The 19,159-nt window shown below is 38.9% G+C and overlaps 1 protein-coding gene across 1 annotated transcript in view; it reads left to right on the top strand.

Moving 5' to 3' along the window:
• NDNF (neuron derived neurotrophic factor) overlaps positions 1-18,253 on the top strand; it is a 55,694-nt gene extending 37,441 nt beyond the window's left edge. Inside the window, exons 2-4 of the mRNA XM_077476831.1 lie at positions 8,570-8,755; positions 10,480-10,604; positions 14,353-18,253. Of these exons, the coding sequence (XP_077332957.1) occupies positions 8,571-8,755; positions 10,480-10,604; positions 14,353-15,752 (1,710 nt within the window). The 5' untranslated portion in view covers position 8,570 and the 3' untranslated portion in view covers positions 15,753-18,253. The remainder of the gene's footprint in view (positions 1-8,569; positions 8,756-10,479; positions 10,605-14,352) is intronic.
• The last annotated feature ends 906 nt before the right edge of the window (positions 18,254-19,159 follow it).

The raw sequence follows: 19,159 nt of genomic DNA, 5'->3' as shown, positions 1-19,159 counted from the left end.
CCTTGTACACACGGTCGGAAATTCAGACGGAAACGGTCTGATTTGATTATATTGTCGGAAAATCCGATCGTGTGTGGGCTCTTTTTCCGCAGGATCTCAAATTTTCCGACAACAAAATCCGATCAGACTTTGTCCGATCGTTTGTAGAGAATTCCGATCGGACAAAGTGCCACACATGCTCAGATCAAAGTACGAGAGCAAAGCTATTGGCTACTAGGCTGAACGTAGTCTCGTTGTAACGAACGAACGTCATCACATTCCGAACGATCAGATTTTCCGACAACTTTGTCCGACCGTGTGTATGCAACACCAGTTTCGGACAAAATCTGTCGGAAAAAATGTGACGGATTTTGTGGTCGGAATTTCCGACCGTGTCTACAAGGGCTAAGGGAGGTGAGGGGCAAAATCAATACATAAACATTTTTACCTTAACCTCCCTAGCGGTAATCCCGAGTCTGGCTCGGGTTGGGATTTTAATTACATAAGCGGTAACCCCGAGCCAGACTCGGGATCGCATCGCTCGATGCAGGGGAGGACACAGGGAGAGTTACTTACCTTGTCCCCTGGATCCAGCGATGTCCTCCGCGCTGTGTGATCGAGCTGTCCTCCGCTCGATTCACAGTGCCGAATGCCGCCGAGCTCCGTTCCCTGCGACGTTACGACGCACGGGAGCGGAGAATGGCGGCAAATTCAAAAAAGTAAAAACACACAAAACACACACAGCACTGTAATCTTACAGATTACAGTGCTGTATTAAAAAATACACACCCCCTTTGTCCCTAGTGGTCTGTGCAATGCCCTGCATGCACTTTTATATTATAAATACAGTTTTTTCTGCCTGGAATTTAGAGATTGTCCATAGCAAGCAAAACATGTCCCTTTTTCAGTTTTTTTTGGATTTTATTACATTATTGAATAATTTTTATTATTCTTTATTATATTATAAACTTTATCATACCCGGGATGTCCGCTAGACTCTGGTTTGAAGAGATTTCAGAGCGTTATTCCTAAGAATTACAGGACTACAAAATAAAAGCCAGATTTCTGTGCAAAATAATTGTACCGCTTTCAGCACCTAATTCTAGACTGAATCATACCGCCAGGGAGGTTAATGCTAGAAATGATAAGGGCTAAATAAAAGTGTGGGTTATAATGACCCTTTAATGTGGTTATAAAGGTAATTTTTTTTCTTTAAAATAAAAAAACACATCATATTTACCTGCCCTGTGCAACGTTTTTGCACACAGCAGCCCCAATCCTCATATTCTCGGATCCCCGCTGGCGCTTCTGGCCCCTCCCCCATGCCGAGTGCCCCCAGAGCTTGTGTGCCGGCTTGCTCTCGAGCACACAGCGTGGCTCAGTCCTGTTCCCAGCTCACTCCTTACTGTGATTGGCTCCTGCTGCTGTGTCTCAGCCAATGCGGAAGGAGAGACCCGGGAGAACCACTGCTCTCGTGCACATTACTGGATTGAGATGGGGCTTGGGTAAGTATTAGGGTGGCTGAGGGGGGAACTCAACACTGAAGGTTTTTTTTACCTTATTTTACCTTACTTTAGGATCAATGACAGTAGGGCTCATCAAAATTTTACTATGGGGTCCCATGATCTATAGTTACGTCCCTGATGCTAATAGATGTTCTAATTATTTGGCACTCTAAAAAAACAGAGCTGGCTTTAAATAATAGAATCCTTTTTTTTCGGAATTGAAAACATTTAATTATTTCCCTGTAGTAGTGGCAGTAAAATGAGCTTTTCAATTTCTCTAGTAACAAGCAGCCCAACAGTATAAATCTTTAAGATTAGAATATAATATGTCTGACAAAATGCATACTTAATCGTGACCCAAATGCATGCTTGTGCCAGCAAAAATGAACACAACGTTCCTTAAATTCTGCTCGCTCACTTCCAATCATGGTCTTTCGCTCCCTGTAATTATGCACTGGATTTTTATCTGTTCCAGATGCATTGTTTTAACTATACCAGATTAATTGGAGGCAGTAAATCATAATCATGACTCTTTAACTTGATGACAGTATAGCGTTGAGGTGAATGTTTTTATCCAGATCAAGGCAGTGAGGATAATTTTGTTAACTTTAATTTCATTAGATTTTTATTATTGAGGCTATGGCTTTAGCGTCCTTCGAAATACTGAATTTAACTGCAGATGAATGGGAGTGCAACAAGGAATACTGGATCCTTTAAATTTATGGAGAAATACAAAAGGAACCCATAAAAAGGATTATAGTGCTTTGGCTTTCTTTTATTATGTAAGCTGATCTCTTCAATAGTTCTTGTTTTTTTGTGACCAAACTCTTAGTATGTGCTAGGTAGTGAAGACTGCTGAGCTTACAGTATTGCAACACAAAAGAAAATAACTACACAGAAAGCTTGGGGTTTGAATGTAACACAGCGAGCGCGGTTGATTGTGTTCCCGTAATATTTAATAATATAAGCTGTGCCAATATAAGGCATAGGCAAGAGAGTACCGAGAGGTTCCAGGTCACAGTCTACTCACTAATCAGTGCCTGATCCTTTTATATTAAATATAAAGGGCACTACTGGATTACGTAAGTGACCTTTATAAAATAATCATTTTTTTAGAATGGCACTTACCTGTTATAAGCAAAGTGTTGGGGGCCACTATTGGTATTTCTACAACAAAGCATGCCTCCATAAAGAATAGTATGTGTAGCGCTCAAACATATAACCCCATCAATAGGAACATAATCGTGTGAGTGAAAAATGTGTAAACGTGAACAATTATAAACAATAAATTGTACAATAAAATCCACCCAGTGTGTAAAAACACTCAAGAGAATGCACCATGGGTGCTAATGGACTAATCAAGAGAAACAGTTCAAAAATATAAATGTGAAAAACTTCTTTAGGGCCTCCCTTCCAGGCAAACTTGACACGGATATAAATATGTTAATCAAATCCTGACAGCGGTAGTATATACATGATAGGGTACTCTTACCGGCAGAGATGGACACACATACCATATGGCCGTGGGTCAAATATGCCTGTAGGTGTCACCTAGGATGCATTGATAGGCAGCTTACAATCCCCGAACCGTGAAAGTCCACAGAGGACCATTGGAGCGGCAGCCAAAGATGTCCCAGAAGGATCCAAATAAGAATGGGTAGACCAGGAGCAAAAATGGCAAGATGGGATCTGTCCCACGGCCGCATTTTTCACTCACATGATTATGTTCTTATTTATGGGGTTATATGTTGGAGCGCTACACATATTGTTTTCACACGTCGTTTTTACTTTGCTTGTTTGAGTGTTAGCTGCTTTTGCACCCATCACACAGGTTTAGCGCAGTATTTTCCCCTTCTTTTCCATCAAGAATAGCACTGTTTACAGGAATGGGCAATGGTCTGCCCAGGATGGGAGCCTTGTCTGGGCAAGGTAAAAGCCATCACAAGTTCCTTTTCCTTTTTTTTATCTCTTTAACAATAAATATAGACTGAAAACAATTTATGAGTGGCTTAATCTGCTGTTTTATTCAAACAAAAAAACCTTTTTGAGAAACTGATTAGATGAGGCAGAGAGTATTTCCAGTACTAATCTTAATGTCAATTTTCATTATTAAAAATATGTATTACCTATTTATATTAATATAAGTGCAGATAAAAAATAGATATATAATAACTATAATTTGTTATATTCTGTTAATCCATGTTCCTACAAAGCCAAGACACTTCACTTATCTCTGTATGAAAGATTTTTACTTTGGATTAATAAAAGATGCATTTAAAGAGTTTGTAAAGGCTTTTTTTTTTTAATAACAGACATGTTATACTTACCTCCTCTGTGCAGTGGATTTGCACAGAACAGCCCAGATCCTCCTCTTCTCGGGTCTCCCTTCACTGCTCCTGGCTCCTCCCTCCTTTGAGTGCCCCTCATCCAGAAGCTTGCTACAGGGGGAACCCAAGCTGAGTCAGAGCTCCGTGTATCCATTAAGACACGGAGCCCTGACCTGGCCCTGCCCCCTCTCTCCCCTGATTGGCTGACTAACTTTGATTGACAGCCGCTGGAGCCAATGGCACCACTGCTCTGTCTCAGCCAATCAGGGGGAGTGTCCTGGATGGCAGAGGGGATTCTGGACATCGCTGGAGACAGCTTCCTTGACTGATGCCTGTCTCAGCCTCTCAGTGAGCCCCTGAGATGCTGAGAGGGCCACTCCCTGCCCCTCCACAGCTCATTGCTCCAATGAGCGTGGAGGATCAGAGCAGGAGAGATCCTGACAGGCAGAATCTCTCCGCTTGGGGAGGGGTGAGAACCGAGCCTTCAGTGGTGTTTCAGTGGCTCAGTTCTCAGTGCAGAGACGCCAGGGGACAGCTGCAGCATCGGCCTGATGCTGCATCCACCTAGGTAAGTATGAATATAAAAAAAAAAAAAAAAAAACATACTTATTTTTAAGTTCACCACTGCTGCAAAGCAAACTATAGCCAAGGCATGGAAAACTCCTCACCCCAACATCACAAAAAGTAAGAATACAATTACTAGAGCCATGAAATACATCAAGGTCAAAGCAATCATACTAGATAGGGATAAGACATGTCAGTAGTAATTTTGTGTTTTGTAGATGAGACCTGTTTAAACCTTCTCTCTATTTTTCCTCATTTATTTAATCCGGATCAAAAACTGAGAGAAAATTCCTAATGCATAATGACCAGACAGACGCTGAGTGTTTTTCTTCATTCTATTAATTAGTCCTCCCATGTTAGTCCTATGAAAGAGGATTATGGAACGTGGTCATATAGAAGCAAACTTTAAGGACATATGACATTGCAGAGGGCGCTCTGCAGAAAGAAAGACCTATAAAGAACATCATAGCGGAATCACAAAGTTTTACCTTTTAATACAAAATATCACGAGTCACTTCAACATGACAAGAGAAAGCTTTATTGCGGTCATGCAGTTCTGCTTCAGTACTTGAAATATGTCTTTGATTATTTAAAAGGAACAGTAAGAGTGAGTGGATTAGCTTTGCTTTGCTTCATCTATCTCTTAAAATATTCCCACAGTACAAATGACCTGCTTCCATTTTCATTCCGTTCTGAGCTGAAATAATAAGGGGAAAGCATCCTTTCATCTTTTAAATAATATGTGAACAATTTATTGTGTCGATAAATCTTATGGCTTATTTTAATAGCCTAATTTGTTTCAGGGAATACAGCAGCACCTAACGTCTAAGTTGGAATATGTAAGCTTCATTTGGTGATAAGCAAGGAGGACCACAAGACATTCCATGTTCAAATATTTTAGCACCTTTTTTTTTAATTAAATTAAAATTGAAGCTTCCATCTGGTTAAGTGTTGTGGATTTCTCCAGATGTAGATGTATTTTTTTCCAGTACAGAGCAGAAAGAAATATATAAAGTCAACTTTTTTCAGTTTTGGATAGATTTGGGAATGGTAAAACTCTGAGGGGTATGTTTTTTCTTTTCTATTTGCATCCCTTCAGGGCAAAGAATCGCCTTCATTTTCTATCCTATAGACACAACAATGGTAATTTCCTAAAGCCAAATAGACTGTGCACTTTGCAAAGTGCAGTTACACTCTGCAAGAGCAGTTGCTCCAGAGCTCAGTAAATAAGCAGTAGCTCTGCTGACTTCCATCATCCAATCATGTGCAAGCAAAAATGCTGTTTTTTTTTTTTATGCTTGCATGTGATTGGATATTCTTTGCAAAGTGAAGCTATACCTCATTTACTAAGCTCTGGAGCAACTGCTCTTGCAGAGTGCAACTGCACTTTGCAAAGTGCACCGTCTATTTGCCTTTAGTAAATCAACTCCAATGGGAAGTAAGAGGAAGTCTCTCCAAACTAAGGAGTTGATACCAAAACACATGTCACTTTTGGAAGGACTCCTTGCTATTCCTGTTTAAGTGACAACTCAATTTTTGATTTTTGATTTATGATAACATTCTCTCCCAGTAACCATAGTCAACAAGCCAGATTGAAAGGGTAAATCCCCCAGAGCACTAACCCTTATCACTCTATCTAAGGGCAAGCTGGAGCGCTTTAGCAGCGGGTCAGGGATTGGTTGCAGCAGTGGGCACCCTAAAAATGTAACATGTTCCTAAAAGTGAACTTATCCTTTAACCTCCCTGGCGGTATGATTCAGTCTGGAATAAGGTGCTGAAAGCGGTACAATTATTTTGCATGGAAATCTGGTTTTTATTTTGTAGTCCTGTAATTCTTAGGAATAACGCTCTTAAATGTGTTCAAACCAGAGTCTAGCAGACATCCCGGGTATGATAAAGTTTATAATATAATAAAGAATAATAACATTTATTCAATAATGTAATAAAATCCTAAAACACTGAAAAATGTACACTTTTTGGTTGCTATGGACAATCTCCAAATTCCAGGCAGTAAAAAACAGTATTTATAATATAAAAGTACATGCAGGGCATTGCACAAACCACTAGGGACAAAGGGGGTGTGTATTTTTTAATACAGCACTGTAATCTGTAAGATTACAGTGCTGTGTGTGTTTAGTGTGTTTTAACTTTTTTGAATTTGCCGCCGTTCTCCGCTCCCGTGCGCCGTAACATCGCAGGGAACGGAGCTCGGCGGCATTCGGCACTGTGAATCGAGCGGAGGACAGCTCGATCGCACAGTGCGGCGGACATCGCTGGATCCAGGGGACAAGGTGAGTAACGATCCCTGTGTCCTCCCCTGCATCGAGCGAAGCCATCCCGAGTCTGGCTCGGGGTTACCGCTCCTGTCAGTATATTCCTACCCCGAGCCAGACTCGGGATTACCGCTAGGGGGGTTAAAGCCCAACTGTTTTTTATGTTAGCGTGTAAAAGGTTAATGAGTGTTTTTTAGGAATAATATTGACATAAGCAAATTCTATTCTAGAGAAACTACTATATATGTTAATAGTTGGCATGAAATACCTAAAATGATTTTTATAGTTTTCCTATTTCCTTTCTTTGACAGTTGCATAGGGACAAGTGGCCTTATTGGAAGAATTATCAGCTGTTCCTGGTCTATTGACAAATCAAAATGTTTTTTTTGTCCCAGTGACAATGGTCACCAGGCCAAATGAGGAGGATTGATCTCCCCAAGGAGGACACAGACACCAATAAAAACTTGACATATCTCTTTTCACTCTATCCATACCAAAAACAATGGCCTTGGATACAGAACAAATATATCACAAATAGACATGACTGAATTGATCTCCTAAGCTTTGACCTGGCTCATACCAGTCAACTTGAGGTGGAGAATTTGTAATTTTTTTGGTGATGGGCATAGTGTATTACTGCAATACTTCAATACCATATTATATTAGGTGGCACCTAGAGTTGACATGCAGCTTCTTCCGAGGGCACAGAAGCACATGTTACCTAATACCCATCTGCAACCTGAACTACAGATATCTCTGAAACACTTTATAACCGGACAAAGTCTTTGATTGCCATACTCATCACTATCATGAGAACATCAGTGCCTCTTGCGTTCTTTATTTTAAGGCCTGGTGGTCACTAATACTGTATATCACTTTTCCTGATTTCTTTGTGGTTTATGATTATAAGGTCATTAATACAGCTCATTTTAGACCAGGATTAGATTTAGAGTCTCTTCGTAATTAGCAGTACCTGGGACAGAGGTAAAAGATAAGGCATAACCTTCTGCTTTCATAAATAAATGGTTCAACAGTCCTCTTAGGTTCCTAGTATAATGAAAGGGGATATGAGTGTGTTTGAGTAACTGTCATCTGAGCTTCTGTCTGAATAAGACCCAGACAAATTAGCATTATGTATATTCTTATTAATGCCTTTGCCAAGCTGGATCTGTGCAGGCTGTCTGCTTCAATTCATGTAGCCCAAGGGTGCAAGGAGCTGCTGGTACTCAAGCAGCAGTCATGAGGTTCTTGAGTTACAACCAGGTCACATAGTGTCAACTTTGTCTGCACTCAGTATTTGAGGTATCCAAATAGGCATAGACATAAGATGCCAATCAGACATCTGAATACTAGTGGTTTTATTAGATGCTCATGTTGTAAAGCGCTGCGTAAACTGTTGGCAAGATATAAATCCTATATAAGAATAAAAATGTAATAATATTAATAATGATATGTGCAAAAGATATGCAGCTTTATATTTCTCATATGCATTTGCACTAAGCAGAACCCTTAAGCCTGGACTATCTGTTAGAATTCGGGACGCAATTAATCGCATACAATTGAAGCACTGTGCATTCATGTGATATTAATAGCTACTACATGCTACTTGTGTAGTTTATACAGGAGGAAGCCATTTGTTCCATCTCTTTAGTGATTGATCACTAGCAAATAATTGCTAGTGATTTTAAAGGTGTGATTGAGCTATAAATTGCTTATGCATTCCTGTACTTAGCTGAACTAATGACTTTCGAAAAAAGAAAAAAATAGCTGCTTAGAGCAGCATGTCTGTTCTCTTTCTATGTTTTTTCTATACTACTGCATCTCTTTATGTCAATTTTATCATTTATTATGCATATGCGTAATTCAAAATGAATGTATCTGTATTGTATAACATTATTGTAATGTCTCTTTCCTTGTACAGGATGTTATCGCATTGGTACACATTATTGGTTCTACTACCAGTCTGCTTAAAATCCCAGAAACTTCCGACTAGAGATGAAGAACTGTTCCAAATGCAAATTAAAGATAAATCAGTTTTCCACGATTCTTCCATAGTACCTGATGGAGCAGAGATTGGTGGCTACCTGTTCAGAGACAATCCTAAAAGGTACTTTATATGTGATTATGTGCAAATAAAATTACATATATGGGTGTATACGTTTTATATGTGTTGTTTTCTATTACACAGTAGCATATTGCAAGGTTCCAGTCTTTTTCTAAGGGCTTGTACACAATCAATTCATTTTGATCAGCATTCCTGACCATTGGTAAACACCCAAAATCTTGTGTGTAACAGTGTCCACTGAGCAATTAACTCAGTACACACTGAATTATTTGTCCTTCATTGCATCACTTTCCAAAAAATATTGTATTTAATAAATGTGCTGCACCGCCCCATTGGCTTTTACTCACATTGATTGCATTAGGAAGATATTCTGAAGATATGAAAGCACAGTTCAAGGACAGACATTGGATGCTCCACCTTTGCATCCAGCTCCTGTGGAGACTTAAGCCTGGTATACACTATACTGTAGGCTATGCAAAGTAAGTACAGCGATCTCCTCCACCATTGGTGAAGAGCGCTGATAGTGAGTCTGTCAGGTACACATGGGCTGAATGTCAGGAGACATTTACCGGTTCAAAAACATTTGGCCTGTGTGTATGACTGAGGCCCGCCATTTGGCCAGCTTTTGTCAGATGTGCATGCTGGAAAACCAGCCGCTGACCAACTCCTGATCAGCGTTCTCAACCATTGGTGGAGAGTGCTGATCGGAGTGTTCTGGCAGGGGGGACTGTCCCCCCATCAGGACAAAAAGCTCAGTGGGGGAGAACGCTGTGCTTAATTTGCATAGTGAGTACAGCAGCTCTGACCAGAACTGACAGTTTTTTTTTCAACCCTCTGGGTTGAATGGAAAAAAAAACGATAGTGTGTACTAGGCTTAAAGTGGTTGTACACCCTGTACAACCACTTTTACCTACAGGTAAGCCTATATTAAGGCTTAACTGTAGGTGCTGAAAATATCTCCTAAACCTCCATGGTTTGGGAGATATTTACAATAAAGCCACGCACTGATGTCTATGGCTGCAGACATTGGCGCATGCGCACTTTAGAAAGGGCAGATCTTGCCGTTTCTAGAGGGGTCATGCCATGACTGGCGCCTGGCCGGAGTCGCATGCACACGGGAGTGACATCACGTGACTCCGGGCAGTCACAGAATTGGAGTTCCCGGCCCCAGAAGGAAGATGGACGCTCGCTGCTAGTGGGGACAGCGGTGACATTGAAGGCTTCGGTTTCAGGTAAGTGACACATAATAGGCTACTATGCTCGCATAGTAGCCCATTATGCTTTACCTTTGCAGGGAAATAAAAAGGAAATAAAACCCATCAGGGTTTACTTCCTCTTTAAGTCTAAGCAATCCATTGGATTTAGCCTCTCTCTCTTGTTTATGTCAGTGTGATTAAATCCCCATACACACTATCAGATTATCTGCTGAGTTTTTCCTTCAGATTTACCAAAACCATATAATATGAGGACAAATCTTAGGAGTTTCAATGTGTATGCAATCAGGCAGGCCCTTCTACTACATGGTTTTGGTAAATCTGAAGGAAAAACTCAGCAGATAATCTGATAGTGTGTATGGGGCTTTACTGTTTTTTTGGATGGGACTGACCAATGTGTTCTTCTCAATGCATTGGTCATGGCCCCCTAATAAACTTAGACTACAATTTTAGGAATATGTATTTAAGTTTAACCCGAAGAACATTTATTTTGTAAGTTATGTTTTGTAAATATAGTGATTAACACATCAAATGTTAATGTTTCCGTTCCAGGTACTTCTTTGTAGTGGAGGAAGATAATACACCTCTGTCTGTTATTGTTACACCCTGTGATGCTCCGCTGGAATGGAAACTGACTTTACAGGAACTTCCTGAGGAAGCCAGTGGGGAAGGATCAGGTAATAATGTACACCTATATATTGAACAATATGCTATACTGTATTGTCTGCAATGTATTAAAATGATAGAAGCATATCACTTTTGGAAGTTATGTCTATTGTTATGGACCACTACTATCAAGTAAGGTGTATCCAAAGTACCAGTTGTATTGTAATATTTGATATACATTAAGAAATTGTTGATTGGGGATTTGTTGTATGATGGACAGGAATTAATTTGCCCTGCAAGATAATACCAGATTCCTTAACACCTGCTAGATGTTTCTATGACACACCAGTGGGACTAGTCAAGTCACCCCACAGCCATAGGGGTGATATTTACAACAAACACAACGCACAGCTGATTTCGCTAACTGCAACAAAAAGAAAACACATTCCCTTCTCTCAGTGCTGACCCTCATCTGTTAAAACATGGAGTGGCCTGGAGCACTTTTGTCCTCTAGTCCCCTGGATAGCATCCTGTGTACACAAGGCTTCTTTTTCTCTTTCAGTAAATAAATGTCTATTTGCACACACTTAACCAGACGTTAAAAGTCAGTTATAATCATCTCCAAAGTGAACAGTATATAATAAGGCAATCCACAAGCAACTTTGTTGAAAATATATAAGCATATTTGCTGGTAGCAAATCAAGTGTATATTTGAGCAGGAATTTATCAACCTTATTATACGTACAGGCATACCCCACTTTTAAGTACACAATTGATATTATTTACTAAAGCTGGAAAGTGCAAAATCAGACTCACTTCTGCATAGAAACCAATCAGCTTCTAAAACCAGCTTGTTCAATTAAGCTTTGGTAATAAAACCTGGAAGCTGATTGGTTTCTTTCAGCAGTGAACCTGATTTTGCACTTTCCATCTTTAGTTAATAAACCCCATTGTGTACTTAAAAGTGGGGTATGCCTGTATATGTTATTTTTTATAAACTGTAATGTGGCAATTTATATCAGGTAAACCCAAACTATGCACTTTATTTGGTAAAATTACAATACCTTGCTACCTGGTTTCAAGTAACTTAGAATGTTTTAAATATTTTTAAAAAACTGTTTGTACGAGACTGTTTCCTGCTGTTCTTGAGAGCATAAAAAAAAGAAAAACAAATACAGTTTGCATTTAATGTGCCACAAAGTCTTTAGTGATTAGTGAGCCATTTAACACGATACAAACCTTGTGATTTTTTATCAAAAGTTACAACTATAGTTACAACTATAAAATGACCTACTTTAAAATAAATCTTTTAGAACAGAAATATGTATATATATAAGTAGTGAAAAAATATAAAGCTGATCATGCCAAATACAATGTGACTTGAACAATCTTTTAGGCTTTGTCGACCAATTTGTAGTGCAGGAGTCTACCTGACTAGATGACATTCACCCTAGGTTCACACTAATGCCCCATACACATGGTCGGAATTTCAGACGGAAAAAGTCAGATCGGATTATGTTGTCAGAAAATTTGATCGTGTGTGGGCTCTATCGGACTTTTTTCAGACTGAAAAAGTTTGAGAGCTGGATGTAAAATTTTTCAAAAACAAAATCCGATCGGACTTTTTCCAATCGTGTGTAAAGAATTCCGACGCACAAAGTGGCACGCATGCTGAGAAAAAATTTGGAGACGGAAGCTATTGGCTACTGGCCTCTACTTAGTCCTGTCGTACGTTTTGTACGTCACCTTGTTCCAAACGATTGGATTTTCTGACAGCTTTGTGCGACCGTGTGTATGCAAGACAAGTTGCGGGCAAAATCCGTCTGAAAAAATCCAACAGATTTTGTGGTCGGAATGTCCGACCGTGTATATGGGGCATTATACGTTTTTTTTTTGTGTGTTTTGCGGTTTGCAGAAAAGCACTACCGTCCATTTAGCATGGTTTCCTATGGTACACATTTACATCTATGCATTTTTGCTAACGGTCAGGGACTTTTTTTCCTGCAGCAGATTACATTTTGCATGTAATATACTCTAATGAACACTTGCGTTTTGCGTGTCTTTAATGGACACTGTTTTTGCAGGGGGGTTTTCTCCATAGAAAACTGTGTATAGCTGGTTGTTAAGAATGCAGCGGCCGGCTTCCCAGGCCCATTTCATAACAACCAGATATACACATTTTGTTAACCTCTTCTGCTCCGGAAGGTTTACCCCCTTCATGGCCAAGCCATTTTTTGCGATATGGCATTGCGTTAATTTAACTGACAATTGCGCAGCCGTGCAACGCTGTACCTAAATAAAATTGGTGTCTTTTTTCCCCCCACAAATAGAGCTTTATTTTGGTGGCATTTGATCACCTCTGCAGTATTTTTTGAGCTATAAACAAAACAAAATCAACAGTTTTGATTTTTTTTTTTTTTTATCGAATTTCTTCATCAATGTAGGCCAATATGTATTCTGCTACATGTTTTTGGTAAAGAAAAATCCCAATAAGCGTATATATATTGATTGTTTTGCGCAAATGTTATAGCGTCTGCAATCTATGGGATATTTTTATTGATTTATTTATTTTTTACCAGTAATGGCGGCAAACATCGACTTATATCGGGACTGTGACATTGCGGTGGACAAATTGGACACTACGTGACACTTTTTGGGGACTAGTGACACTAATACAGTGATCAGTGCTAAAAAATATGCACTGTCACTGTACTAATTACACTGGCAGGGAAGGGGTTAACATCAGGGGAGATCAAATGGTTAAATATGTTCACTGGGAATGCTTACTAACTGCGTGGGGTGCTTTAACTGTGGGAAGACAGAGATCCATGTTCCTGCTTAGCAGAAACACAGGATCTCTATCTTCCCTACAAGGCGATCCACCTTGTTTACATAGACAGAACGCTGTTCTGCCTCTCACAAGAAGGGTCGGTGGGTCCCGCCGGCGGTATGTGATTGATTCTGTGCACAGGAGCCCCCGCCCCGCAGTAAATGTTCATGGGGCGGTCGGCAAGGGGTTAAGGAGGAAAAATGCATCAAAACACATAAAAAACTTATGTTCAAAACCGCGAAATGCACCTGAAAACCGCATAGATGTGAACTTAAGGTTAATGTAGCCAGTACTACTCCTTTTTGGAAATATTTTTGAATGCACCTCTAGTCTCTACACTGCCCTGCTAAGCCAAATGCATTCTATTCAAATATTACACTATAAAGGGTGGCTTCACACTGATCTGCTGCACTTTGGCTGCAGCTCAGTGTACCTGTGGTTTTCGTGAAGGTTAGCTGGTCTTTCCCATAGACTTCTAGTATGTCCCAAGGTTTCGGTGTGTTTTCTGAAAGCCCACCAAAAATCCTGCATGCAGGACTGACTGACCTAAAAACATTCCATTATATCAAAACAACAGCAACTGTTTTTTACAATTTTTTTCAATATAACAATTTGCACATTTTTAGATTGAACATATATGGTAACATATTTTGTTTGCCAAGTTAATGGGGAGACAGCTGTACTGAGTGTTTACTGTAACACGAGTGTCTGAAATTTACAGTAAATAGTTCTTCTCCATTAATAATTTTGACATTGCCTCACTTTTAGTGACACCCAGATATTTCTATTAGTACATTTTGTACTGTATATTTTGCTTTTGCGTAACATGCGTTCTTGTTTTTCTTTCCACTGCTGATTTTCACATCCAAGCAGATGTTGAGCTCAAATGGTCTGATAATTAAGCAAGGTCAGGTGCTCAAAGTGCAGACTTGCATTTCTGCTGCAATAACACACACGCTGATCTATTTTTTTAATGTCGTATTTTGCAGGTGAGCCTGAACCTTTGGAGCAGCAAAAACAACAGATTATGAATGAAGAAGGCACCGAGCTGTTCTCATATAAAGGAAATGATGTGGAATATTTTGTGTCTACAAGCTCTCCTTCTGGTTTGTACCAGCTGGAATTACTTTCAACAGAAAAGGACACCCATTTTAAAGTTTATGCCACTACAACTCCCGAGTCTGACCAGCCTTACCCAGAGTTACCATACGACCCGAGAGTTGATGTGACATCGCTAGGACGCACCACATTAACATTAGCATGGAAACCAACTCCTACATCCTCTGTTTTAAGACAGCCAATCCAATACTGTGTTGTTATCAACAAGGAACACAATTTTAAAAGTATGTGCGCAGTCGAAGCCAAGATCAATGCAGATGATGCATTTATGGTAGCTCCTAAGCCTGGTTTAGACTTCAGCCCCTTTGACTTTGCCCACTTCGGGTTTTCATCAGAAAACGATGCTGGTAAAGATCGCAATTTCATGTCAAAAACCTTATCCACAAAAATAGTACGTCAACTAACTGCCAAACCAAAGCCTGATCTTCAAAAGGTATGCATTGGGAACAAAAACATATTTACAGTTTCTGATCTGAAGCCTGACACCCAGTACTACTTTGATGTGTTTGCAATAAACTCAGCCACAAATATGAGCACTGCATATGTCGGAACATTTGCTCGAACCAAAGAAGAAGCAAAGCAGAAAACATTAGAGTTGAAGGATGGAAAAGTTACTGATGTGTTCATAAAGAGGAAGGGCAGTAAATTTTTAAGATTTGCCCCAGTCTCTTCCCATCAAAAAGTCACTTTTTCAGTTCACTCTTGCCTGGACGCTATTCAGATCCAAGTCAGAAGAGATGGCAAACTTATTCTGTCACAAAGTGTAGAAGGTGTGCGCCAGTTTCAACTGAGAGGAAAACCAAAAGCTAAATACTTGATTAGGCTAAAGGGAAGCAAAAAGGGGGCCTCTATGCTCAAAATCCTGGCAACATCGAAATTTAACAAACAGCCTTTCCCTTCACTTCCAGAAGACACAAGAATCAAAGCCTTTGACAAACTGCGTACATGCACTTCTGTTACAATAGCATGGCTGGGAACTCAGGAGAGAAATAAATATTGTGTTTACAAAAAAGAAGTGGATGATGACTACAACGAAGACCAGAAGAAACGAGAACAAAATCAATGTTTGGGGCCTGACACCAGAAAGAAATCAGAGAAAGTTCTCTGCAAATATTTCCACAGTCAAAACCTGCATAAAGCAGTCACCACAGAGACAATCAAAGGACTTGAAGCTGGCAAGTCTTACGTCCTGGATGTCTATGTCATGGGTCACGGAGGCCATTCAGTCAAATATCAAAGCAAACTCGTAAAAACAAGAAAGTTCTGTTAGAGTTCCTGTGAACTTGTATGGCAAACATATCCTACAAGAAGCATACTTACTAACTACTTGTGCAGTCAAGCAGTTGTGACTTGTACACAGTACCTGTAGCAGTGTAGAAAGGTATCAACTTGTATACTTCTGTTTACATATCAAAGTGGTTGCTTCTAAATGGTAATCCTGCTGCTTTTCCAGAACTGAAAGACGTATATATACTTATAGGTCTGAGACCTGATATCAGACACACACGGTAGATGAAGTAACAGTGGTAATGGATACACAAGTACGAAGGACAAGTTTGGTAGTGTCACACAGTGCATGAACTGCCTCTAAATTATTTTACTAAATACATGGCCAAGGCAAGTCCCCTGGTTCTATTCATGCTCGCACAATACAATCTAGAAATGATAGACTATGTGTAAATTATTTTTTAAAGTTTTGTCTGAAATGTTTATGTTGTATGTAAACTACACAATCATTCCTTACCTAATGCAGATCAAATACTAAGTATTAACTGGACCTATCTTTATTCTTCTTAATTCTTTGCCTATTGTACATTCCTACTAGACTGGTTTATTTTTTAAATATGTATTGTATGTATAAAGTTGTCAAGCATATATTCCTGTACATAAAAAATTGAAAGTATAAAATTATATATTTCTTTTGCTTACGCGTCTAAAATACTATATCAGAAAGAGTGGCTGTTGTCTGTAAACAAGTTGTTAACTTGTTTTTAGTGTTTTATGTGTGCAAAATATATAAAGATATATAAAATATATTATAGTTATATAAAGATATATATATATATATAAATACAGTATAAATTTAAAAGAGATTTGTGTAGCAAGAAAGGGTAGTAAAGTAAGGAACAAACAAAGCATATAAGCCAGCAGACACTCTTTTTGTGAATGACTTTAAACAAGGCCACCCAGTATTGTGAATCAGCAGCATTAAAGGAAAGATGAAACGGACAATAACTGACTGTACTTTGTAGTTTAATCCGCAAGCAAAACGAAAAGTTGCAGCTTTTTCAAGGTGGTGTTAGGATGACAAGATGTTATTAATGAAAGGCATTGTAATACTTTGTAAAGGAAGCATTGAGACAGACTTTTTTTGTCAGTGTTAACATTTTATCACTCAACAAAAATCATTTCGCCAGATGTTATATAAATACAAGGCGAAAAGTAGAATGTTGCGGATACCACAAAATCACAGCACAAAATATAATGCAGGTGAATGATACCTACGGGCTAAACAATCAGGGGATTTTAATGTCACGCTACTCAACAATTTAACTTCTTGTTGGCCATAATGTTATTTGTAACTCGTTGGGGTTGATTTACTAAACTAATAGAGCAAGTTATGTTAAGGATGTTCACTGAGCGTAGTAAATAAAATTAAGCTATGTTCACTTTGAATATGTTAAAAAAAACAGTATTTTTGCTTGCACGTGATTGGATGATTGAAGTGGATACAGCTTCTCCATAATCATTCCAATGCATTTTTTTCATATTTTTTATTCAGCAAGCTGATCTATTTATAACGTCTCGATGAACCTTTTCTTGATATTTTACTTCTTTTTGTTTTACTGAAATAAAATCAAAAAAAGTGGCACATTTGAGAAAAAATAAACTATGGCTATTGACATTTTTTTTTTCAACCTTTAATAAAGCCACTTCCCTGTCTTTCCGGTTCACCTGTCTCTAAATAGCTGCTTTCTAAATACATGGGAAAATGCTGGGCAAATTCACTAATAATATTAGCAAGGCAAGTCAGGGCACTGCAAACCCGATTCAGTTCACACCGTAGTATTCAAATAGACCCAATGCTCTGTACATATGGTGATCTCACAGCAGGGTGTAACTAAAATAGTGTAGTTCAGCCCTGAAGACAATAGAATACAGGGTTTTCTTATATTTGTAAAATGTAGGAGAATATTACTGTGAAAATCCCACCCAACAAGGGATTAGCTAAAATGAGCGTTAAGGACATCTTTATACATACATAATAGTTATGGATTTAAAATGTGTTTTAATTAAGAGTGTGGAAAGGGTAATAATATGCAGTAGCATACAACCAGTTTTACCTAGAATTAGTGCTTTCTTTCATCTAATAGCCAATTGTTGCTCTAGTTACAACACAACTCTTGCTCTTTTTTTTTTTCTGTATATAAGACCCTTAAAAGTATATCCAAGACTGAAAAGATACAGAATGCAGTCAACATGACCAGCATGTTAACATGGACATGGAGAGATGTTCCTTGCCTTAGAAGCTTGTGGATGTAAGGTCTTAAATCACGTGCTTGTCAGTTTTGCCATCAGATGTGTATTTTTGATTCATGAAGTGATCTTTTTGAGTATTTTTTGTACAGTTGTCATTTTGTTTTAAATAATTTCATATTTTCGTTGTTGTCTCTTTCTTTTTGTATTTTCTATTTGTGTACAAATGTGTGATTACCAGGCTGTTTGGCCATTTATATTTTGAATATGTAAAATAAATAATACTATTATTTATGCTGTTTTTATATATTTTTTTCATTGGATATTTAAAGGGTTAATTACATAACTAAGGTGTTGAAAGCTGAGGTTTCCTCAAGAAAGACCCAGGGATAATACACTCTAAATAAATAATAGGCAGCACTCCAAACAGCTAACTTTTCAAGTTTCTAGTATATATGAAAGAAAGTATCATATAAAGCACTATATTGTAGTACATGGACAAGATCGCCCCACAGTTCCTCTATCTAGACAAACGCAAACTCTCAGCTACAAACATCATATAATATACATTAGAACAGGGAGGAGATCCAGGCTAACCGTACAGAAATTAACAAACATCAATACACATGGATATATGTCAAAAAATAAAAAAAAAGCTTCAGCTGGCATGCGGACACTTAATCTGGAGAAGATGGGAATAACAAAGTCATGTGGCACCCAAATCATTTAAATATACAAAAATGGTTTCAAAACTTACTAAACCTGCCTCTTACCCCCAGTCAGAGTGATGTCATATCCAGTGCAGGAAGTTTCACTTTCATGACATCACTTCCTGTCCTTAAATTCTTGGTTGCAGCCTGCCAACTGGAGGAATTAGCCAAGGGGGGGGGGGGGGTGCTGGCTGTACCACACTGGGAGGAGCAGATTACCCTTGCTGTCTTCAAGGGACACATGCCATCAATTATACATTTGCATATAAAAAATAAACAGTAGAGCAGGGAGCGAATCTTGCCTAAGATTCAAGATTTGCTTCCCATCTCTGCTGGAGGGCAGGAGGTGTCATTGAATTGAACAGGAGACGTCAACAGGTTGAGAGTGGAAATGCCTTCGCTTTGGAAAGATTTTTTTTCAGTTTCTGCTGTGTCATAGGGGCAGAAAGTAAAGGTAAATCTCCCCAGTGGAACACAAAAAGGCAAAGTG

The sequence above is a fragment of the Lithobates pipiens genome, unplaced genomic scaffold (genome assembly GCF_037356315.1).
Source record: "Lithobates pipiens isolate NorthernLeopardFrog02 unplaced genomic scaffold, aLitPip1_a1.2 Scaffold_13, whole genome shotgun sequence".
Lineage (NCBI taxonomy): Eukaryota > Metazoa > Chordata > Amphibia > Anura > Ranidae > Lithobates > Lithobates pipiens.
The sequence above is the reverse complement of the archived record's forward strand: the minus strand, read 5'-3'. Positions and strand labels throughout refer to the sequence as shown.